The sequence below is a fragment of the Letharia columbiana genome (genome assembly GCF_014066305.1).
Source record: "Letharia columbiana isolate WasteWater2 chromosome Unknown Sc0000041_s0, whole genome shotgun sequence".
Classification (NCBI taxonomy): Eukaryota; Fungi; Ascomycota; class Lecanoromycetes; order Lecanorales; family Parmeliaceae; genus Letharia; species Letharia columbiana.
Window position 1 is genome coordinate 117,283 of NW_023501085.1, and position 21,960 is coordinate 139,242.

Sequence of the window (21,960 nt, forward strand, 5' to 3'; positions counted from 1 at the left end):
CATCAAGTGAGACGTCAATGTCGAGTGAAGATTCTACGACAAGTGAGAACCCACTTTCTAACAGTATTGCTGCCCAAGAGACTTCTCCGTCAACGACGTCAGTGGAATCCAGCTCTTCCAATAGGCAGCAGCTCTTCTATGCCCACTTCGGCATCGCTGATGGATAGCTCAGTGCTCAGCAGTCTGTCTTCCGTCACCTCTTCCCTGACATCTGAGGCGTCGTCAAACTCTGGATCAATATCATCGTCATCAGATTCATCAATCTCTGGGACCTCAAGCTCTGGATCAACATCGTCGATGTTAGCTTCATCGACTTCTGCATCTTCCCAAATGGCGTCGACACATGTGTCCCAAGAGCCCACCACATCATCGCAGATAGTATCTAACTCTGGCAACACATCTCCAGGGCTCACGTCTTCCGTTTCACCAACTCAGCAAACAGCGCCTTCGACAACCGTTTCCAGTGCCAGTCCGACATCATCTCACGACCTAGCATATCTAGGATTTCTTGGGGCTCCACTCGCGGCTGGAATTCCTTATGCGGTCAAAAAAGTGATCGATAATTGGAAAACTCCGAAATTCAATCTCCCAAAAATCAGACTTCCGAGTGTTAAGATTCCAAATTTCAAGCTTCCAAGTTTCAAGACTACTCCAGGAGAGGACGGGCCGAGAAGATTTAAGCCTTCAGATATCAAAACCCCACACAGGGTGGACCCTACGGATGAGAACCCTTCAGAAGACAAACCCCCAGGGCAGTCTCCAGATGAATCCCCAGAAGAGACTCCAGAGGACAAGGTTCCGGATGCCAAGACCCCAGAAGATCCTCCACGACCTCCCTCACCCATGGATGGTAAGCCTTTCACTGATGACGGACCCCCATCCCCCATGGAGAAAGATCCGCCCGCAAGATTTCCTCGCCCTAAACAACCACCTAAAGGTCTGAGGCCCTTGAATGAGATTAGCGGAGGTAAAGCTCAGTTTGAACAGGGAATGGAAGACCCCAATTTCTTCAAACCAGACCCCACAGACGCAGAGCCGGGAACCACGGGAGGAGATGCAGAATCAGCGGGAAAGAATGGGGACTCAGCGGGAGAAGATGCAGATACAACTGGAGAAGATGGGGACTCAGCGGGAGAAGATGCAGATACAACTGGAGAAGATGGGGACTCAGCGGGAGAAGATGCAGGTACAACTGGAGAAGATGGGGACTCAGCGGGAGAAGATGCAGGTACCTGGAGAAGATGGGACCAGGGAGACAGGAAAAGATGCAGAGACTCCCAAACAACCACCTCAAGCCCCTAAAGGTCTGAGGCCCTTGAATGAGATTAGCGGAGGTAAAGCTCATTTTGAACAGGGGATGGAAGACCCCAATTTCTTCAAACCAGACCCTGCCGACGTTAAGCCAGGAATAACAGGAGGAGATGCAGAATCAACAGGAGAGAATGGGGAACCAGCAGGAGATGCAGAAACAGCAGGAGAAGATGCGGGAACAACTGGAAAGGATGCAGAGACAGCAGGAGAAGCTGCTGAGACAATTGGTGAACTTGGTCTGGATGCTGCCGGAGGACGAGCAGCTCTGGGGAAAGACGCCGGTAAAGCTTTTGCCCAGGTCGCCAAAAAGCCTATCAAACAAGGAGTGACGGACGCAAGTGGTGCTCTTACAGGTGCAGCCAAGAATGTCGCGTCGAGCGTTGCAAGTAAAGTTGGAAGCACACTCAAGAAGCTATTTGGGCATCCAGGTGGAGGCGGTTCAGATGCAGGATCGTGTCATTCAAGATCCTTGAATAAGAGAGGGTGCAGTAGCAGCGATGGGAACAGCAACAACAAGGGTACCAGTAACAGCAACAACAATGTCAACGGAGCAGCTGCAGCCGGTGCTGGTGTCGGTGCAGCAGTAGGCGCTGCCGCTAATGCTGCTGCCAATGCTGCCTCGGGAGCCGAGCCCGAATCAACAGCGGAGTCCATGACTGCGACGTCCAGCCTCGAGGACCCTCAAACACTCCCTGGGACGAGCTCTCAAAGCCCTACCAGTACTCTTCCAACTACATATAGGATTTCTTCTACAACATCCAATGATCTCACTTCCTCCACAAGTTCTACTACAGCCACATCAATGAAAGAAAGCTCCATCGCTTCATCTGAAACAACTGAAGCTACCGCATCCTCAAAAGTTACTACTACGGCGACATCGACGAAAGAAAGTTCGGCCACTTCATCTGAAACAACATCTGAAATTTCAACATCCGTAAAAATCGCTACCTCTGTAGCGATGACATCCAGGAAAGAAAGTTCCAGTGGCATCAATTCCTTAACATCAACGTTCAAAAATACGGCCTCCTCAGATCCCATAACCTCTGTGACAGCAGAGTCTAGGCTTTCCATCTCTATGAGTTCGACTACAGACTCCATAACATCAGAGATATCCTCTACAGCAAAAGCTACCATGTCGACTACATCGGCCGCCTCCATCGCAACGACACCTAAGATCTCACCGACAACGACTCAAGCTTTGACCTCCCCAACATCCATCGCCTCCACATTAATAACTTCATCTAGACATGCAACCTCCAAAATAACGACATCTAAAATCTCTACTACAGCAAGCTCAGGAGCTACGACGTCATTATCTTCTACAACAAGTTTGAAAGCTACGATTTCCTCGACATCGGGAATATCCACATCTTCCATGATGAGTACTGAAGCGACGACCTTCTCGCCATCAAACACATTTATATCCTCAATCATAAGTTCTAAATCTACGAGTCTCTCATCATCAAACAGCCTCTTTGCCTCAACAAGTCCCAAAGCTACAACCTCCACATTTTCAAGTCCTACAACGTCTACACCCTCAACAACAACATCTGAACCCCCACCTTCTACAACGTCCATACCATCTCCTTCACAAACGATGACAACCTTGAAGACCGTAATCTCAAGTACTACTACGTCTGCGAAACCTTTTTCAACGCCGCCACCACCACCACCCACGACGACTTCATCCCCACCGCCACCACCCAAGACATCTTCAACGCCGCCACCACCACCCACGACAACTTCATCCCCACCACCACCACCCAAGACAATCTTCAACACGCCGCCACCACCACCCACGACAACTTCATCCCCACCACCACCCCCGAAGACATCTTCAACCGCCACCACCCAAAACAATCTTCAACCCCACCACCACCACCGAAAACAACTTCATCCCCGCCACCACCCCAACAACAACTTCAACCCCACCACCACCACCGAAAACAACTTCATCCCCGCCACCACCGCCAACAACAACTTCAACCCCACCACCACCACCGAAAACAACTTCACCGACCCCAACGAAGGCGAGACCGACAACAACAACGGTGGTGCTGGTGACCCCAGCTGCCACAACGGAGCCTGTCTTCCGAATGGGCTCAGCGTCCCCAGGCAAACCCGAGTTAGGACCAAGCATGGCTGGCGAGCCAATTCCATGATGGGTGAGCGCATCTCCGCAGGGAAGTTTGGGGAACTATTTGGGGGATTGTTTTGGGATTTTCAAGGTTTGACTTTCTTCTTCTCCTTTGATCAATGTTTAATTTATTATATTATTTCTTAATGTATTATAATCATATTAAAGACATTCTAAAATTAAGGCATGCTAAGTTCACTATCGTTAAGAACTGCACGCAGTTTGTGGCATGGTGAGATTAACTTACATCAATAGAGAGGGTGTATGAAATAAATGAATCACTAGCTCACCAAGGACGCAGCCGCTCACACCTAAGATCCGAAATGGATCCGACGCTGTTTGTTCACCAGGACATGAAGTCTTAGCCAACTCAAACCGGTCCGGATCGATTGGACAGATCAAGGCGTTCACAAATTCTTCCTCCCTCATGCTATCGTCAGTGTCTGTTCGATAATTCAGAAGAAACCGTATTGAGTGAGAATATCTCGCCCCGTGCAATCGCAGCATCTGCGGACTTTTTTTTTCCTCACGGGGAGTAATTGGAAACGTACTGTTTTAATTTCTGAATTCAAGACAGAATGGTAATCACTACAAGACTCGGCAACAAGAACAAGAGAAATCTGCAACCAACGTGCCATCCCAATGCCAGTAACTCCAACATTCCGCGACCGAAGTATCAAAGTCAACGCACTCCCTCCTCACCATCCCATTACCAAACAAATCAATTCAATCCACCTCCACCAACCACCCCCACCCACCCATCCCCCAACCTACGACCGCGTAAGATTATAGCACGTCGCCCCCCCAACCGGCAAACAAAACCCCGCCCCCCCATCCCCCGCCGTCAGATTCCCGACCGGCACCGCGCACGCATCTCTGCTCGTGTTCGTCGAGGAGTAAAACGTCAGACGTTCCGAGCCCGTGAGGTTGCGGGTCATGACGAAGGCCCAGAAGGGGAGCTGGGGGCTGGGCCGGTCGTAGCTGAGGGGGAGGACGTTGAGGAGGGTGGTGTCGGAGGCGTTGAGGGTGGTGCAGTCGGGGTCGGCGTAGGTGGCGAGGGTGAGGGCCGGGTTGGCGGTGCCGCCGGGGAGGGAGAGGGCGGCGAGGGAGGAGGCGGAGGGGGGGAGGTGGAGGTGGCGGTGGTGTTGGGGGGGGGGTGGAGGTGGTGAGGGTGAGGGCGGTGGAGAGGGTGAGGAGGGTGGTGAGGGGGGTGCATGGTTTGAAGGCGGGTTGGTTTTGGGATGTTGGTGGTGAGGTTGGTTGGAGGGGATGGGTTTCGATGGGGGGTTATTTGTGGGTTGGGTTCGAGATATACGTAGGTGATGAAAGTTGCGGGAGGCTGGTTGAAAAGTAGAGTGGAGAGTGGGTATTTTGATAAAGACTGCCAGGCTGGGAAAAGTTCCTTTGAGAATCTTTATGGAAATAGATTTAGTCTTTCGGCGTCTTTCCGGGCGTGTGCTTTGTCAACATATCTATTGCGAGTCGGTTTCTTTTGAGCGGAGCAAAGCAGCCTTGTCTCGGGCCCTTGGTTCTAAATTTACTGTCAACAACAAAGAACACTTTGCGCAAGACAAGAAATCTGAGTTCCCTAGCTTTCAGCTGCGACAAAGAGGTCTTTGATCGATGAGACAATCCTTTACAAACTCTCAACTCATGTGATATCTAATTATGGAACAGACTTCGATTGACTTGTGCGTACATTTCGAAGGCTTCGCATATGTTTTGAGTTGTTGCGTCGCACTGCTGCGACTCATGCCCAATTTTGCTGAACTTTCCTATGTAGTGCGAGTCGAAAGGCTTTTCAACCAGAATGCTTTTTCCTGTAAGAGATCCTCGTTATGCATCAAACCATCAACAGCGGGTTGAAGTTAGCCGTACACCGTACACCGCCGAGTCTTCGAAAACGCATGTAGAGACTTACATGACGTGGCAAAATAGGCATGAATCGTATTTTCATTGGTCTCCGAAGTCTGTTCTCCTGTGGCCGCGTAGTCCGAAGGGCGTCTGCAGATATCAAGCACGTATACCAACCAGCCCAATACAGCACCGTTGAACCACGTCCTCCCTCCAAGCCAACATCTCCAGCGCACGCCGCCCCAGCGCCCTTCTCGTCTACGCCTCCCGTCCGGCACAATGCGCAACCGACGCCGGCTCGCGAGTAGGATCGGACTCGGGTACGTACGTTCTGTCTGGGCCAAAATGGAAGAACTGGCCCTTGCGATCTCTGCGGCCGATACGGAGCCGTGGGTTATCACTTGGCAGATCATGACGGAACTGATGAGGTACTGTTTTGTTGAGAAGGGGGTTTGCTACGCGCTTGGAGGGGATTTGTGGGGCAAAGAGGGGGGATGTTTTCAGAGCGGTTGTTGATGTGCGAATTTTGCAGGTGGGGGAGGGTGGTTAGCTGAGCATTTTAGCGACGGGTTTGCGACGGCTTCATCATCAACCGGTTTCTCGGGAAGGAAGGAAGGAATAGAGGAAGGAATAACTTGCTTGCGTCTTTTGAACCTTCGGTTCTCCATTCTACTTAATTGCTGCAAGCATGAAATCTCATAAGGAGACAACATCGTCTACCAAGTGGAGAGACTCCCACTGATACACTGCTCACTCGGGCTGAGAGCCAGATGGAGCTGTCTCTCGGAGCGGAAAGACCTTCGGCAAGATGTCATGAATGACCTCATCCCCGTAAAAGTCCGCGGTGTCTATGGTAGCAATACGGCTGTTCCACACCTCGATCAGCTTCTGGAGATCTCCAGCATTCCCTTTGTCTTGCATTTTCTCTATAACATGCTCCAAATATGTAGGGATATCGGCCACGATGAATTTATGACCCGATGGATTTGACTCGATGGATGGTGTGACGAGTGCGTACCTCAGTCTCTTAATCGCTCGGAATGGCAGGTTCTGGTTCTTGCCTTTGTCCTCGAATGGGTCTTCAGGTCCCAGAAGCAAGGCCATCGCCCTTTCCATGGACTGCTCCCCGCCTTTTGGCTGCTCTAGCGGATTGTCGTCCTCACTGCCAGAGTCTGCTCCGGCAGACTCCGCCCCGTTGGCATTCGTCAAGATAACGCTGACTTGGAGCATCAAAGGCCTCATGAATCAAGACAATAGCCCATCGACCAGGTTCGAGGTGCGCATGAGCATCACTTGAATGGATGCGCTCACGGGTACTGTCCAGGTAAAGCCTTTTTGCCAAGGTCCCAATACCAAACCCTTTGCCACCACCCACGGGGCCAACCCCTAAGTCATTGCCACCCGGAATGGATGATGCCATAGCAAAGGAGAAAGCTGCACCCCTCGAAAACCGCTCGGGGTAGTATAGCTCTGAAGAAGAACCCCAGTTCAACAGGCGCAAGAGGCCGGCGACGGTCTTGAATGTGGGAAGCGGCATGTCCAAAGGGTACCTCTTGTATCTCAGACCAGACCCAGAGCAGCCAACCTTCGGCTGCCTCAAACTTTTCCAATCAAATAGTCCACTATCTAGACGATTGTCTTTGTCGCTTAAATAGCTATATCCCTATAATTTAAATCATAGCGACGGCGAGGTGGCAATAGCGAGACGATCGTTATGATCTATAGTGTATTGGCCTTTATGGCCTAAAGCATATTTGCTACTCCCTGAAATAATAACTTTAAACTTTTTCTCGTAGACACTTTTAGTGTCCGATTGTGGTATTGAGCTAAATCTCGTGTAGTAGACCTGCGGATGCAGGTAATAGGGGTATTAATGTGGGGCAATAGCCCGGGAAGGTGCTTGAAGTAATGGTGTGGGGTGCTGAGAGGTGGTGTGATGGATTCGTGGTTTTGGCGCATTGCGGAACGGTTGTTGCTGGTTAGGGGAAGGAGGAGAAATTTATTACTACTGCTGTAGGCAAGGTCTATACCGTTATTGCTTCTTTATAGCCTTCTCTACAGCCTTTTCCTTGGCTATAATAACCTTTGCCTCTTTAAACGATAATGCCTTTGAGGTTATATATGCCTTAGTCTGATTAAGCCGATGACCATAGCTAAGGTATTTAAAATATCGACCTTCTTTCTTTAGCTAATCCTTTAGCTGTTCCGAATAGAGTAATGAGTTTAATTTGAACTCCTATTTATTAATCTCTTTCACATTTATATACATAGCTTTTAATTAACGAAGGTCTTAATTAGTCTTTTATAAATACTTAATAACTAAGCGAAAGAAAGATAATAAGATATCGGCGATTCGTAATCGAAGCTTAAGAGTAATGAGTCTTCGTAGTATAGCGATCTTATGACTTTCGCTATAGTTTAATAGCGTAATAATAGCTGAAAATCGAGTATAGAACTCGTTAAATGCCTTCTTCTTTTTTATAATAAACGCCGGGTTATAAAGTAGAGTATTATTCTTTATTAGCTTATCGTAATCATTAAACATATTATAAAGCTCTAAAATTATCTCTTTTATAATATTATAGAGATTCTCGCTTAGTAAATCTACTCGTATCTTAAGTATATCGAATATAATTAACTTATAGTAGTCTCGAATATAGTTTATTTTATCTTTTCACTGGGAAATAATATAGCACTTTGCCGAAACTTGAAGTTTAGATGGAATCGCCACTCGTCCTACTTCTCTTTTTTATCATAGAAGTAAGGCACATTAGAGTATTTCTTATTATTCTCGATAATAAGGATAGTAGGGATAGGCGTCCCAGTCTTGATAACTTTTAATTTGATTGGTTGTTTATTTATATCGAAATCCAGAGGCTTTGTTGAAGTAACCGTTTCTTCTTTAATAGTTAAGGCCTGAATTTTGGCTTATAATTCCGTGTTCGTAGTAGTGAGAGTCTTTATATTGGAACGATGAAGGTCCCGTGACTCTCGAAGTCGTGTTACGGTTGTGTTGAGATTCTGAATAGTAGTGTTAAGGTCACGAATCTGGGTTTAATAATGCTGAATCGTTAATGATGATTTAGGACGGGTTTCTTCTTAATCTGAGTCTATAACGGATTAGGTGGAGATCTCTCCACTGATGTAGGCAGGTAACAGGTAAGGTAAGCGAGAGATAGTCGAAATATCTCCCCGCAGAGGCAGGGTAGGCAGGCAGGCAGGGAATCGTCCGAATATCTTCTCCACAACAAGGCGATTGAGTAGTCGATATTCGAGAGATCCCCGTAGAGGCAGGGCAGGCAGGCAGGCAGGCAGGTAGGCAGGCAGGGAATCGTTCGGATATCTCCTCCACAACAAGGCGATTGAGTAGTCGATATTCGAGAGATCTCCGCAGGGCAGGGCGGCAGGCAGGCAGGCAGGCAGGCAGGCAGGCAGGCAGGCAGGCAGGTAGGCAGGCAGGGAATCGTTCGGATATCTCCTCCACAACAAGGCGATTGAGTAGTCGATATTCGAGAGATCTCCGCAGGGCAGGGTAGGCAGGCAGGCAGGAGCAGGCAGGCAACAATAGCTTAGCTCACGGCTATATTAAATAGTTAATATTATGTCAGGGAATGAACCGTATATCGAATAATGATATTAGTGGTGTCATATGAATGGAATATTAACTATAAAGGTTGCTAAGTAACATGTGTGCCGAAGTTATCAGAGTGCCAAGCCGCTAAGGAGCTAGCCCGAATGGAGCCTAGCGCAAGTCTGGAGAAGGAATGTCGATTGAAATTATGATAGATAGATATATTAATAGAAGCTTTTAATAGCGGTCTGAAAAGAATACTAGTAGAAGAGATTCTTAAGTATTTAATAACTCGTATATTAATCGAACTTTTAGTCTTTGATAGACGCTAATTTTATTTTAATTCGATATAAAGAGAATTCTTACGAAGCACCGCTTCTAGTAGTTTATTATAGATCTCGACTATTTCTATACTCTTAGAAGTATTAGAAGAGCTATATAAAACGACAATATCTTTAAATCTTAAGAATTCTTTTAATTTATTATTAAAGAAATATTAATCGCGATTAAGATAGTAGATATAAGACTTTCTATATATAGTAAAGAATAATTTAAAATATTAAATAATATTCTTTATATTAATAAATATAGTAATAAAGAGAATTATAAACTTACTTATATAGTAAACTTTTATAAATATAAAAGTAGATTCTACTTTAGTAATTTTAAGTAGATTTATAAAATTTATTCTTATAAGCTAAAAAGAATATATAACTTTAATAGAATATAAAGACTAAGATCTAGTAGTAGGTTTATACTTAATATATTTAAGATACTCGATAATATACTTTTTAATATCTTATATTTTTCTAGGTTAATAATAGCTATATAGTCTTATTAGAATATTAATCTTAGTCTAATATCTATTTTTATTATAAACTTCTTAAAATATCGTAAATATCTTTTCTTTCGATATATAAGATAAATATATATCTTCTCGAAAGATTTATAGAATATATTATATTATTTAATATTTAAAAGCTTTTCGAAGTAGCGTAATAATAAGAGTTAAAGATTCTACGATAAGAAATTTATAGATTTTATTAAATTAGATATTACTACGATAAACTTTAATTTAAATCTTAATATTCTTATTAATCTTATCGAAGACTTTTATAGATAATTTTATAGTTTTTATAGTAGAAATAGCTTTTAGTAAGAAAGAAGAAATATTATATAGCGTACTTCTATTAATAACTTTAAGTTATTTCGATTTAATAAGTGCTACTAAAAACGAATTAAATTTATCCTTATTATTCTTCTAGATCTATTTCGGGCTATAATTCTTTAATTTCTATTATACTCGTATAATTATAATATTCTCTAAGTATTTAATATCGAATAAGGTTCTCGATAAGCCGTTAATAGCTTTATTTCGAGGCCTCGATATATACTAAATAGTAAGATTTAAATAATAAAGTTTATTAGCTTAATATTTATAAATTTCCTTATAAAGATCTAAGTCGAAAAAGTACGTAAAAGACTTATAATTAGTATATATTATAGTAAACTAATACGAGTACTTATATAAGTAATTATACTTCTTATAAAATATAATAATAGCGTAGAGTTCTCGCTTATAAGTAAAGTACTTCTTCTAAATAGAATTAAAAGTAAACGAATTATATAAGATAAATACTTTCTTATTCTTTTCTATTATAATAGACTTTTAAGATTATAAAGTTTTTAATAAAGTAGCTTCTTATAATATAAGGATATAGTATTATATAATAATATATCTAGCTATAAAATTAAAAGTATTAATATATATATAAATAATTCGATTTAAATTAATATTATATATATTTATTCTTATAGTATATTTAATACGTAGAATCTCGAAGAATAGCTATTCTATTTAAATTTACTATTATTTTATCTTTTCTATAAGTCTAAAAAGAGATCTTATAATTTTCGTAAAGTTTTTTATTTATCAACGCGTAATATCGATAGTTTCTAAGAAATCTTGAACTTTCGATTAATCTAAAGAAATAAATTACTTAACTACTTTAATAATCCATTTTTTAAAAATATAAATATATTTTTTAATAATATAAGTTATACTAAAGATCTTAATTAATAATATAAATAGTTATAGTTTCTTAAAGAATAAGAGTAATTTAATTTACTCGACTCTAGAAAAGAAGTAATATTATAGAAAAGAAAATAAATCCTCGAAATTATAAAAGCTATTAAAGAAATTATTTATATAAAATATAAGAGGTAGTAAAATCTTAGAATTCGGCGAATATAGTAAAGAAGGTTTTAAAGAAATAGAATTAAATACTTTATAAGCTAGCTTCGTTATAATAAAGTCTATAAATTATAATCTCTATTATATTCTTATAAGCTATATCTAATTAATATCTAAAATAATAAAAATAAAATAGTATTTATTATTAGAATATAGAGATATTATAAAATACGTATACTTTAAATTAGCTAAGAATAAGTATTTATAATATAAATTAAATAGATAATTATAAACTTTCGAGCTTAGCTCGAGATAAGCTTTTAGAAAAAACTCTATAACTTGTAAATAATTAAAAGTTATTCGAAATTCGTTAGTAAGTTTTAGATTTTTAACTTTATCTATTATAATAGCTTATATATTCTATAGAGATAAGCGTTTATTCGTAGATTTAATAAGTTTATAGATATCATCTTCGAGATCGTTTTAAATAAGCTTTTTTAATTATTATTCTATATAAAAAAGCTAGCGCTTCTAAGATTTCGAGAAAATAAACTTCGTATTAGATATAATATATACTCGATATATAATAAGATTCGTATAAGATAGATCTCTTAGATCTTCTTTATTAAGATATTTATATTAATATAGTAATTATAATATCTATAATCTTTACTCTACTATAATAATAAGCGATTTAAAAATTAATTTTAATTTTAGCTTATTAATCTATTCTTCGAGTTCTAGTAATAAGAAATATTATAAAAGACTTTAATAAATTATTCTTCTAGTAGAAAATACTTACTTAAGAGATATCTATAAAAATAATAATACTAATATTTTCGAAGTATTAAAAATTTTAATAGATTAATCTAAAAAGTTTATAATAATTACTTACTTTAATAAGAAAAAAGAATTAAAAACTTTAAAGATAATAATAAAGATATTTAAGGGGCTTAAATTCTTAAGATAAGCTTTTATAAGCTTTAGTAATTTAATATTCTATTTAAGATAGACTTAATTTACTAAAAATTCTAATACTTAATCTCTTTAATATCTAATAAATTATTTTTAGAATTAGAAGAATTATTAGATTTTAAAAAATTAATTTTCTTAAAAAAAGTCTTTAGCTTATTTTATTTAATAGCCTTCGAGATAGTTATAGCGAACTTAGAATATATTAATAAATTATAATCTTTATAAAAAATTATTTTCGAACCTATAATTCTTCGAATTTTCTTATTTTTCGATTTATCTCTTAGGAAAATAATAGAAAAATAAATTAAAATAAAAGCATTTATAGTTTAAAGCTATAAAATCTTAAGGATTAAATTAAGATATTTAGATTTCTCTAATTTCGTAATAAATATAACTTTCGAAGTTATAAAGCATCGAATGTTTCTCTAGATTTCTTTTATATTAATTATAAATTACACTTAATATTCTAGCACGATATTACGATAATTCGTTATATATATAAAAAGACTTTTAAATTTAATCTTCGAAAGTAAATAAAGATATAAGTCTAGAAGGCGTATTAATCTAGAAAATATTATATTTATATTAAAATCTTAATTCGTCTAAGTATAAGATTTCTTAAGACTAACGTCGAATTTATTCTATTTTCTTATAATAATAAAAATATGAAACGCTTTATTTACACTTATAAGAGAGCTTAGAAAGTATATATACTTCTTAGCTTTTATAGTAGAAATATTAATTTAAAATATAAATACTAACGTAGTAAGATTTTTTAGAGATATAAATATTTAAGATATAGATATAGAAGAAAATATTAATATAAGTTAATAGATTTATAAATACTCTAAAGATAATATAGATATCTATAGAATTTATTAAATAAAAGTAAGTTAAAAGCTAATTAAAGGTATTTATATAGTATTTATAATAGACTTCGAAGTTTATTTCTTAAGAACTCGAGTATAAAGATACTTTAACTTCTTATATATAGTAGATAATTATATTATAAGATCTATTATATTTATATTAATTTTAATACTCTTAAATATATATTAAATCGATATAAGAGAATTATATTCTAATTTATTAAATAGATTTATTAAAGATTAAGATTTTACTTTTTTATTAACTCGCTTCTTATTCTTATATTTAGAACGCTTTTCTTTTAAAGTAGCTTAAAATAGATATAACTAATTTTAGAAAGAAGATCCTTAATCTATAATTATCGAAGATTATTATAAATTTATTTAAGTAGAAACTTATAATAAATAAAAAGAAATATCGAAATTTAGATTAATATTAGACTACTTTTATTAATATTAAGATATTTAAAATTATTATAATATAAATTATTATAATTAAATAAGTATTAATTAAGATCTCTTAGATTACTTTTCTTATTATTATTAAAATATCGATATCGATATTAATACTAATACTTCTTTTATATAAGCTTATTTATTAGACTCTAATTTTTTATTAAGAAAAGCTTTAGCGATTTTTATATTAGCGAAATGAGATTAATTTAGTCTCGCTATTTCGAACTATACTAAATTAAAATAAGAAGAAATATAAGAATTTATAAAACTTAAAAGTATTATTTAACTTAATCTAGTAGAAGAAGAAGAAGAAGAAGAAGAAGAAGCTATAAAAGACTTCGGCGAAGAGATAATTCTATAAGATCTAGAAGATCTATTAAACTTCTTAAACTTAACGAAAGTAAAATTTAACTATAGATTATTCTTGAAAATAAGTATTTTTAAATATAACTATTCTTAGATAGATAGTAAAGTACTTTTATAATAAAAAGAGATATAATTTTTAATATTATATTTAATATATAGCTAATTATCTTTTTTATAAGATTAATAAATTATATTATTAATATAAGAGTTTTTCGAAGTACTATAATTAAATATATCTTTTAAGATAAATTAATAATTACGAAAGTAATTATTAATTATAGAATTCGAAGATTTACTTCTATTAGCGTTTTTTTTATTAAGATTCTAAATTAAAATCGAAGCTAAAGCTAAAACTAGAACTTTATATAAAAAATAATAATACTCTAAGAATTAAAATTATATAAAATATTAAGATTTCGTAAAAGCCTCTAGTAGCTACTTTAATAGATTTATATAAAAGAATTAAGATTAATAATATAAAGACTTTAAAGTTTTAATAGTTTAATAAGAAGTAAATAAGAAAGCTATCTACTACTTCGATAAATTTTATTTTATAAGAGATTTATAAAATTATAGCTAGTTAAATCTCGATTCTTAATTTAAAAGCTTTTAGATTTCGACGTTAATATATTATACTTTTTTTATAAGATTATAAATTATATATAGAGATTTATTAAAAGATATTATATCTTTTATTACTTTCTTTTAAATCTTTTAATTATTTAATTTTTTAATAAAAGTATAAAGAATAATATTAAGTATAATAGATTTAAGAAGATTAAAGATAATACTAAAGATAGTAGCGGGCTTATTCTTAATTTTAATTCTCTATATTAAATTAATAATACGCTTAAAGTAGAAAGTAAGAAATTCTTTAAAATATTAATATAGATTTATAATCTCGATATTAAATAAGATCGCATTTACTTTTATAGTTTTTAAGAGAAATTTTTTATAGAATATAGTCTAAAACTATTAGATTATTTATTAAGAATCGATATACTTTACTTTAATAAGAAGTTAAATAACTTTTAAATAACTTTTTAATTACTCGAAAGTATCGTCGATAAGAAGTATATTAAGATATTTTAGATACTTAACTAAAGGAAAACAACTTTCTTTATCTTAATAATTCTTTATATTAAAATTAAACTTTTAAAGTTACTTTAATATTAATATATTAGTAATTTTTAAGAAATTATTATATATTATTACGAGCGTATTCTTAATATACCTCTTAGCCCTATAACTAGCGGGCCTTAACGAAGATATTCTCTATTATATTATATCTTCTTTTCACCTATATAATTCGATATCTTAGTTATCTTATTAAATATATCTATATTAATATTATATCTATACTAGTTCTAATACTATAACTAAGATTAATCTACTTATTTCATTTATATTAATAAACGAATTTAAAGAAACGCGCTAATAGGGGCTTTAGTAAGAAATTAAGTTAAGTTATTATATCTCTAAATAAGCCTATTAGATAGATAAATCGATTTTAAAGAGTCTAAAAGAAATAGCGAAACGGTCTCGATAAATAGTAGTTAAGAGATAAAGAAGATATTAGACTATTTATATAACTAGCGAATCGAAAGAAATAGCTAATACTATCTTATATTTTTATATTCAAAATATATACTAGTAATATTACTTACAACTTTATATACTATAACGTCTAGAGTTTTAACGAGACTTTAATTAGATAAAAAATAGCCGAGTTATAGCTAATTAAAGATATTATTCTTCGAAACTTTCTTATATATAACTTCTCTATAAAATAAGAAATCCCCTAAGCGGAGTAAGTGTATTTGAAAAGCTACTATTTAAAGTATTTACAGTTTTCTTAACGTCTTAAATAATTAAGAAATAAGTATATTAAACCTTCGCAAAGAAATAACCTTATCTTAGACTTTATAGTGAAATTTTTTTTATTCTTAATATCGAATAATTTCGATACGCCTTAAAGAGGCTTTACTATTCTCTAGTACATCTAATATTTCTAATATCTATTCTTTTAAAGTATTTAAACTCCTCTTTACTTTATTTTAAATCTTTCTTTCTTCTTTCTTATAGCGAAGTTTAATATTAAAAAAATAAATTAAATTAAGATCTTATTAGAGTAAACTAAGTTTTAATAAGTATTAGTTCTATTAGATAATATCTCTAACGAGGTAAACTTAATAAATACGCCTTAGAATATCACTAATAGTCTATAATTATAATATTAAATTAAGTATTAATTCGACGAATTTATAACTATATTAAATAAAATTCGTTAGAAGCGAGACGATTTTTAAAAGATTATTATTTAATATTATGTCGCTATAATAGAAAAGAACCTAACTATAAATAATTTATATTAGACTTATAGAATAATTAAGAAGATAAATTAACTAATTCGAGATTTCTAGAAGAATATAACTTCTCTATAATGAAAAGTTAATAATCTTAAGATATAGTTAATAAAAGATTTATAGCTATTATCAATCGAGGAGAAACGTACACCTAGATATTTAAAAGAGAAATTAATTAAGATCTTAAATCTATCTCTATTTATCGATAATAATAATCTTATCTAAAACGACTAGTTCTTTAGAATAGAATAGAAATTTAAGATTAATAGCGATTATTATCTTATTAAGAACTTTAAGATAGTTTATATAATCTTATAACTCGGTAATAAGACTATATAATATACAATATATAGAAGACTTCGAAACTCTATTAATTCGTATTAATCTTTTATTAAGATTATAAACGAGTTAACTAATATCTATAAGAACTTAAATCGACGTAGTAATATATTATATAATATATATACTCTATAATAAAAGACTTAACCCTTTATTAACTTCTATTTAAACTTTATTTAATTAAGCACTATTCTTAACTATAATAAAACTCTTATACTAGAGAATTATCTTTCTAAGAAACTAAGAAAAAAATTAAAGAAGATATAATAGATTATAGGAGGTTTTACTATCTTAAAGGCTATAAAAGAATATCTTCGAAAGCTAGATAACTTATAATATACTAATTATAAGAATTTCGAGTCTATAAAAACTACTATTAAGTTAATTATAATATAAATATTAATAATAACACCCGCGACTAATATATATCTTATATCTATTATCGAGTTTAGCTTAAGTATAATCACTACGCCTCTAAATATTATAATCGATATAAAGTCGAGAAAACTAATATACTATAACTGCGATAAGAAAGATTACTATCGAAAGAACTATATAATATCTATCTAAATCGAGGTCGATAAGAAGGCCTTCGAGGAAGTATAACTCTACGCGTTAGAAATAGATAAAGAATTCGAAATTAATAACGTCGATATCACGAGTAATAACGATTCTTTCTTAGATTCAGAAAACGAATAGCCTCTTTTAAAGTTATAGTAAGAGGTACTTATAAAGTATACCTAATAGACTCTCTTAATAACGCTCTAGCATATCGTCCTTTTCATATATAAATTACGCTTTCTTTATAAGAGAGAATTTACTTACTTAAGAACTCTCTTATAGATAGTAAATATATCGAGGCTTATATAATCATAAACGAGTTCTTAATTTCAGCGATATATAAGGCCTTATACCTGAAATTACTCTTATTATCACGATTTAAACTACTAAGAAAATACGACGACTAGATTATAAAACGACTAATTATATATTATTTACTTTCTATAATAATAGTAGAAGATTATTAAGAAGAAACATATTTAATATTAATTATATTATTAAAATATAATATAATAATTAAAAAACTATAAATGAATAAATACGAGATAGTCCTTAATATGTTATGAGATAAGATACTCTTTCTATTCGGTCGATATAATTATAATAATAATTAAATATTAATAATAAACGACCTCCCCTTCCTATCAACTTCGAATCTTCGATCACTCACATCACCTATCTCTTCACCTATTATACTAAAACGATAAAGCTCTCCTCTACTTACTTACGATAGCGAGACTAATTCAAATATCTTCTTATTAAATAAGAATAAAAATAGTAAGAAGTCTAAGTTTATTAATATCGCTAAGATTAATATAGCGGTCTACTACTAACTAGCCCGTAAAAAAGATAATAAACTATTTATATTAATAGTGAATAAGATCTATAATAACTCGCTAATATTATATATACCTCTTATTATCTAAATACCTCGCGATTCTTATATATTAATTAATAAACTCTATTTCTATAACTTAGAAAAGAAATATAAAAGATATTACGATTTCAATTACTCTATTTAAATTAATAGTATCGACGAGATTAGTTCTAAAGAGGTAAAATATAAACTACTTATAAAGTATTACGACTATCTCGATATTTTCGATAAAGCTAAGGCGAATATACTTTCCCTATATCGTTCTTATAACTATAAGCTAGAATTTAACGATAGCTTCGATAAAACGAAACTTTCGAAAAGTAGAATCTATTTAATATCGGGATATAAACTAAAATAGATAAAGAAGTATCTAGATGAATATTTAAAGAAGGGATTCATAACACTAAGTCATATATTATTCGCCTTACCTATCCTATTCGCGGAAAAGTCGAATAGAGAATTATATTTTTATATAAACTATCGAAAGCTAAACGCTATTATTAAAAGAAATTAATATCTAATTTCATTAATAGATAAGATTTTAATAAGAATTTAGAAATATAAATACCTTACTCAATTAGATATTATAGTCATATTTAATAAACTACGTATATACCTCAATAGCGAGGATTTTACTACTTTTATTACCTCTCTTAAAGTATATAAATATTAGATCCTCCTCTTCGATTTAACTAACGATCTAGTTATATATTAATAATATATAAATAATATTCTATTCGAGTATCTAAACGATTTCTACTAGATCTACCTCGATAATATACTCATCTATAATAAGATAAAAAAGAAATACATCTAATACGTTAGATAAATTCTCTAGAAATTAAAAGATATCGGCCTTTAGATGAATATTCTTAAATACGAATTCCACGTTTAGAAAACTAAATTTTTAGGCTTATTAATATCTATAGACGGGTTATAAATAAACTCTATTAAAATCTAGACTATTATCGAGTAAATTACACCTATTAATCTTAAAGAGGTATAAGCCTTTATCGAATTTTATAATTTTTATCGACGGTTTATTAGAGACTTTTCTAAAATAGTTAAATTTATAATAAAACTCATCGTAAAAGAGATTATATTTAATTAATCCCTAGTATATCAAGAGATCTTTTATTTTCTAAAAGTCGCTGTTACGAAAGTCTTAATTCTATATTATTTCGATAGAATAAAAAACGTCGTTCTAAAGATTAACTCTTTCGATTACGTTAATAAAGATATTCTTTTCTAATATAATAATAAGAGAGTACTTTACTTAATAGTCTTCTATAGTAAAAATCTTACTCTAGTCGAGTATAACTATTAGATCTACGATAAGAAGTTACTAATTATTATTCGCTATCTTAAATACTAACGTTCTAAACTAAAATATATTAATATTTCTATTAAGATCTTTACGGACTATAAAGACTTAATATATTTCGTTAAAGAAAGAGACCTTAGCCGTTATTAGGCTCGCTATTTAAATATACTATCCGAATTTAATATAAAGATTATCTATCGATTAGAATCTTAGAACGTTAAGGCGAATATACTTATACGAATAATTGAATATAAATTAATCGATCTCGGAAACGAATAATTACGCTAATAGTATCAAATAATTCTTATCTCTAATCGATTAAAATTAAACGACGAATATATCGACGTATATATAATCGATAACTCTATTTATTATAAAGTAGTAGAGGCTAATAAGAAAGACGAATATTATACGAAAATTCATAAGGCTATCGCCGAAAATAAGAATAAGTTTCGAGGAATTACTCTTAGTAAATACTTTATATAAGACGAGATACTTTATTATAAAGATCGTTTATAAGTATTTAATAATATATATATCGATATTATTTAAGAGGTATACGATTAACTATTCTACGATTATTTCGAGATAGTATATATCTATAAACTACTTAAAAGAAAATACTATTAACGAGATATAAGGGCTATCGTAGTTATCTACGTTAAAAATTACTATATCTATTAGAGAGCTAAGACGTCTTATAATCGAGAGTATAGCTTACTATAGTCTCTATTAATCTCATAGAAACGATAATAAGATATATTAATTAACTTCGTTATAGGCTTATCTATATTCAATAACTATAACGCTATTTAAATAGCGATCGATTAGTTTATCAAAGAACGTTACTACGTAATCTATTCTAATATCAATAAAGATACTACCGCTAAAAAGATAGTTAACTTACTACTTAAGAAAGTATTTCGCTTATACGATCTATCGACCTTAATAATATCGAATTAAGGCTCTTAATTTATAGCTATCATATAAAAGTCTTTTTATAAAAGACTAGATATTATAGCTAAGCTATTAATAGCCTTTTATTCTAAAATCGATAAATAAATTAAATAAGCGAATTAGAATATAAAGCGTTATCTTTAAATATATTATAATTATATATAAGACGACTAGATAAAGTAGTTATCTATTATCGAGTTCGTCGATAATAATACTATCTTATCGACTACTAATATCTCATCTTTCCTTATAAATAAGAGATTTTATTCTCGAATAACTTTTAGCTCGAATATTATCGATTATAAGATTATACGTAAACGTTTTAATACTACTTAAGTTAAGAATATTATAAATTATATAAAATAAATTCTTAAATATATTCGAAGTAATATAAACCGCGTTTAGAAGATTATAATTATATAAGCTAATAAGTATTAATAAAAGATTACTTTTTAAATAAGTAATAAGATCTTTCTAAGTAGTAAGAATATTATCTTTAATCGCTTTTCTTATAAACTAGACTATAAGAGACTTAATTTATTCGAGATTATAGATCTTATAGAAATCTTATATCATCTAAAACTTTCGCTAACTATAAGAATCTATAACGTCTTTCACTCTAATCTCTTAAGTCTTATAATAAATAATTTCTTACTAAGGTAAATAAATCTTTTATCGAAGTATATTACTATTAATAGTTAAATTAAATAGATTATTAAAGAAATACTTAGCTTTAAATTAATCTATAGTCGTCTTAAATATAAAGTTAAATAAAAAGGCCTCGATAATAACTTTAATTAATATAATATAAATAGCGGTAAATTCGAAAATTGCTAGAATCTAATAAACGACTTTCATAAGCGATATCTCGAAGAGTCTTATCTATAAAGGAACTAGGGCGACGAACCTTAAACAGCGATAGCGTTCTCGGGTCGAAACTATCTCGGATACCTCATTTTCAATCGAATTAAAATCATTCGATATCTTTATAATAGCCTCATTTTTTTTTTTTCAAAATCGAGAATTAATTTCTTAGATCTATATTAATTAGAAATTATCTTATATATAATCTTTCGCGTAGACCCTCGTTATTAATATAACTCTAAAAATCTTTTAAAGCTATACTAGTATATATATAGATTACATTATCGCTATTACGAAATATAATTAATATTAGCTAAATAATATACTATAGAGAAAACTATATTAAAGTTATTTAATATTAAATTAGAGTTTTTAACGTCTATAACTCGATTTAATTCGAGAGCTCTTAACTAATTACGTCGTATTATTTCATAGATATTCTATATACTTAAATACGAATTCGAAAATTATTATTATTTACCCCTACGCCTATAAGCATAGTTTTCGCTATATTACATCGATTTTCTTCTAGCTAGACCCTCTATATACGTATATATCTTAACTAGCGACATCGCTATAGCGTAAATATAAAAAGCTACTATTATTCTTAATACCTCTAACGAAGAAAGATACAATACTGGAATTCCCGAATATAGTTATTTCTTTACTACTTTTATTATTTTTCAGATGTTAAGCGTATATATATACTCATTTTTCTATCTTTTTACTTACTAATTATAAAATATAATTTAACGAAGAAGAAAAGTAGTATTATAAGCGTATTCTTAACACACCTCTTAGCCCTATAGCTAGCGGGCCTTGGCGAAGGTATTCTCTATTATATTATATCTTCTTTTCATCTATATAGTTTAATATCTTAGTTATCTTATTAAATATATCTATATTAATATTATATCTATATCGATTCTAATATATATAGTA

The 21,960-nt window shown here is 32.5% G+C and overlaps 3 protein-coding genes across 3 annotated transcripts; 2 read left to right on the forward strand and 1 right to left on the reverse strand.

Moving 5' to 3' along the window:
* Nucleotides 1-138: 138 nt before the first annotated feature.
* On the forward strand, nucleotides 139-1,302 carry HO173_009576 (uncharacterized protein; the record flags this gene model as incomplete). The annotated part of the gene is made up of 1 exon (XM_037311466.1): nucleotides 139-1,302. One exon carries the CDS (start codon nucleotides 139-141, stop codon nucleotides 1,300-1,302), a length of 1,164 nt encoding a protein of 387 aa, XP_037161622.1.
* A 55-nt stretch (nucleotides 1,303-1,357) lies between these two features.
* HO173_009577 (uncharacterized protein) lies at nucleotides 1,358-3,473 on the forward strand (the record flags this gene model as incomplete). The annotated part of the gene is made up of 2 exons (XM_037311467.1): nucleotides 1,358-3,371; nucleotides 3,427-3,473. The coding sequence occupies 2 exons, from the start codon at nucleotides 1,358-1,360 to the stop codon at nucleotides 3,471-3,473; spliced, it is 2,061 nt and encodes a 686-aa protein (XP_037161623.1).
* A 1,403-nt stretch (nucleotides 3,474-4,876) lies between these two features.
* Nucleotides 4,877-6,839, reverse strand: HO173_009578 (uncharacterized protein; the record flags this gene model as incomplete). The annotated part of the gene is made up of 3 exons (XM_037311468.1): nucleotides 4,877-4,979; nucleotides 6,057-6,522; nucleotides 6,614-6,839. 3 exons carry the CDS (start codon nucleotides 6,837-6,839, stop codon nucleotides 4,877-4,879), a joined length of 795 nt encoding a protein of 264 aa, XP_037161624.1.
* Between the last annotated feature and the right edge of the window lie 15,121 nt (nucleotides 6,840-21,960).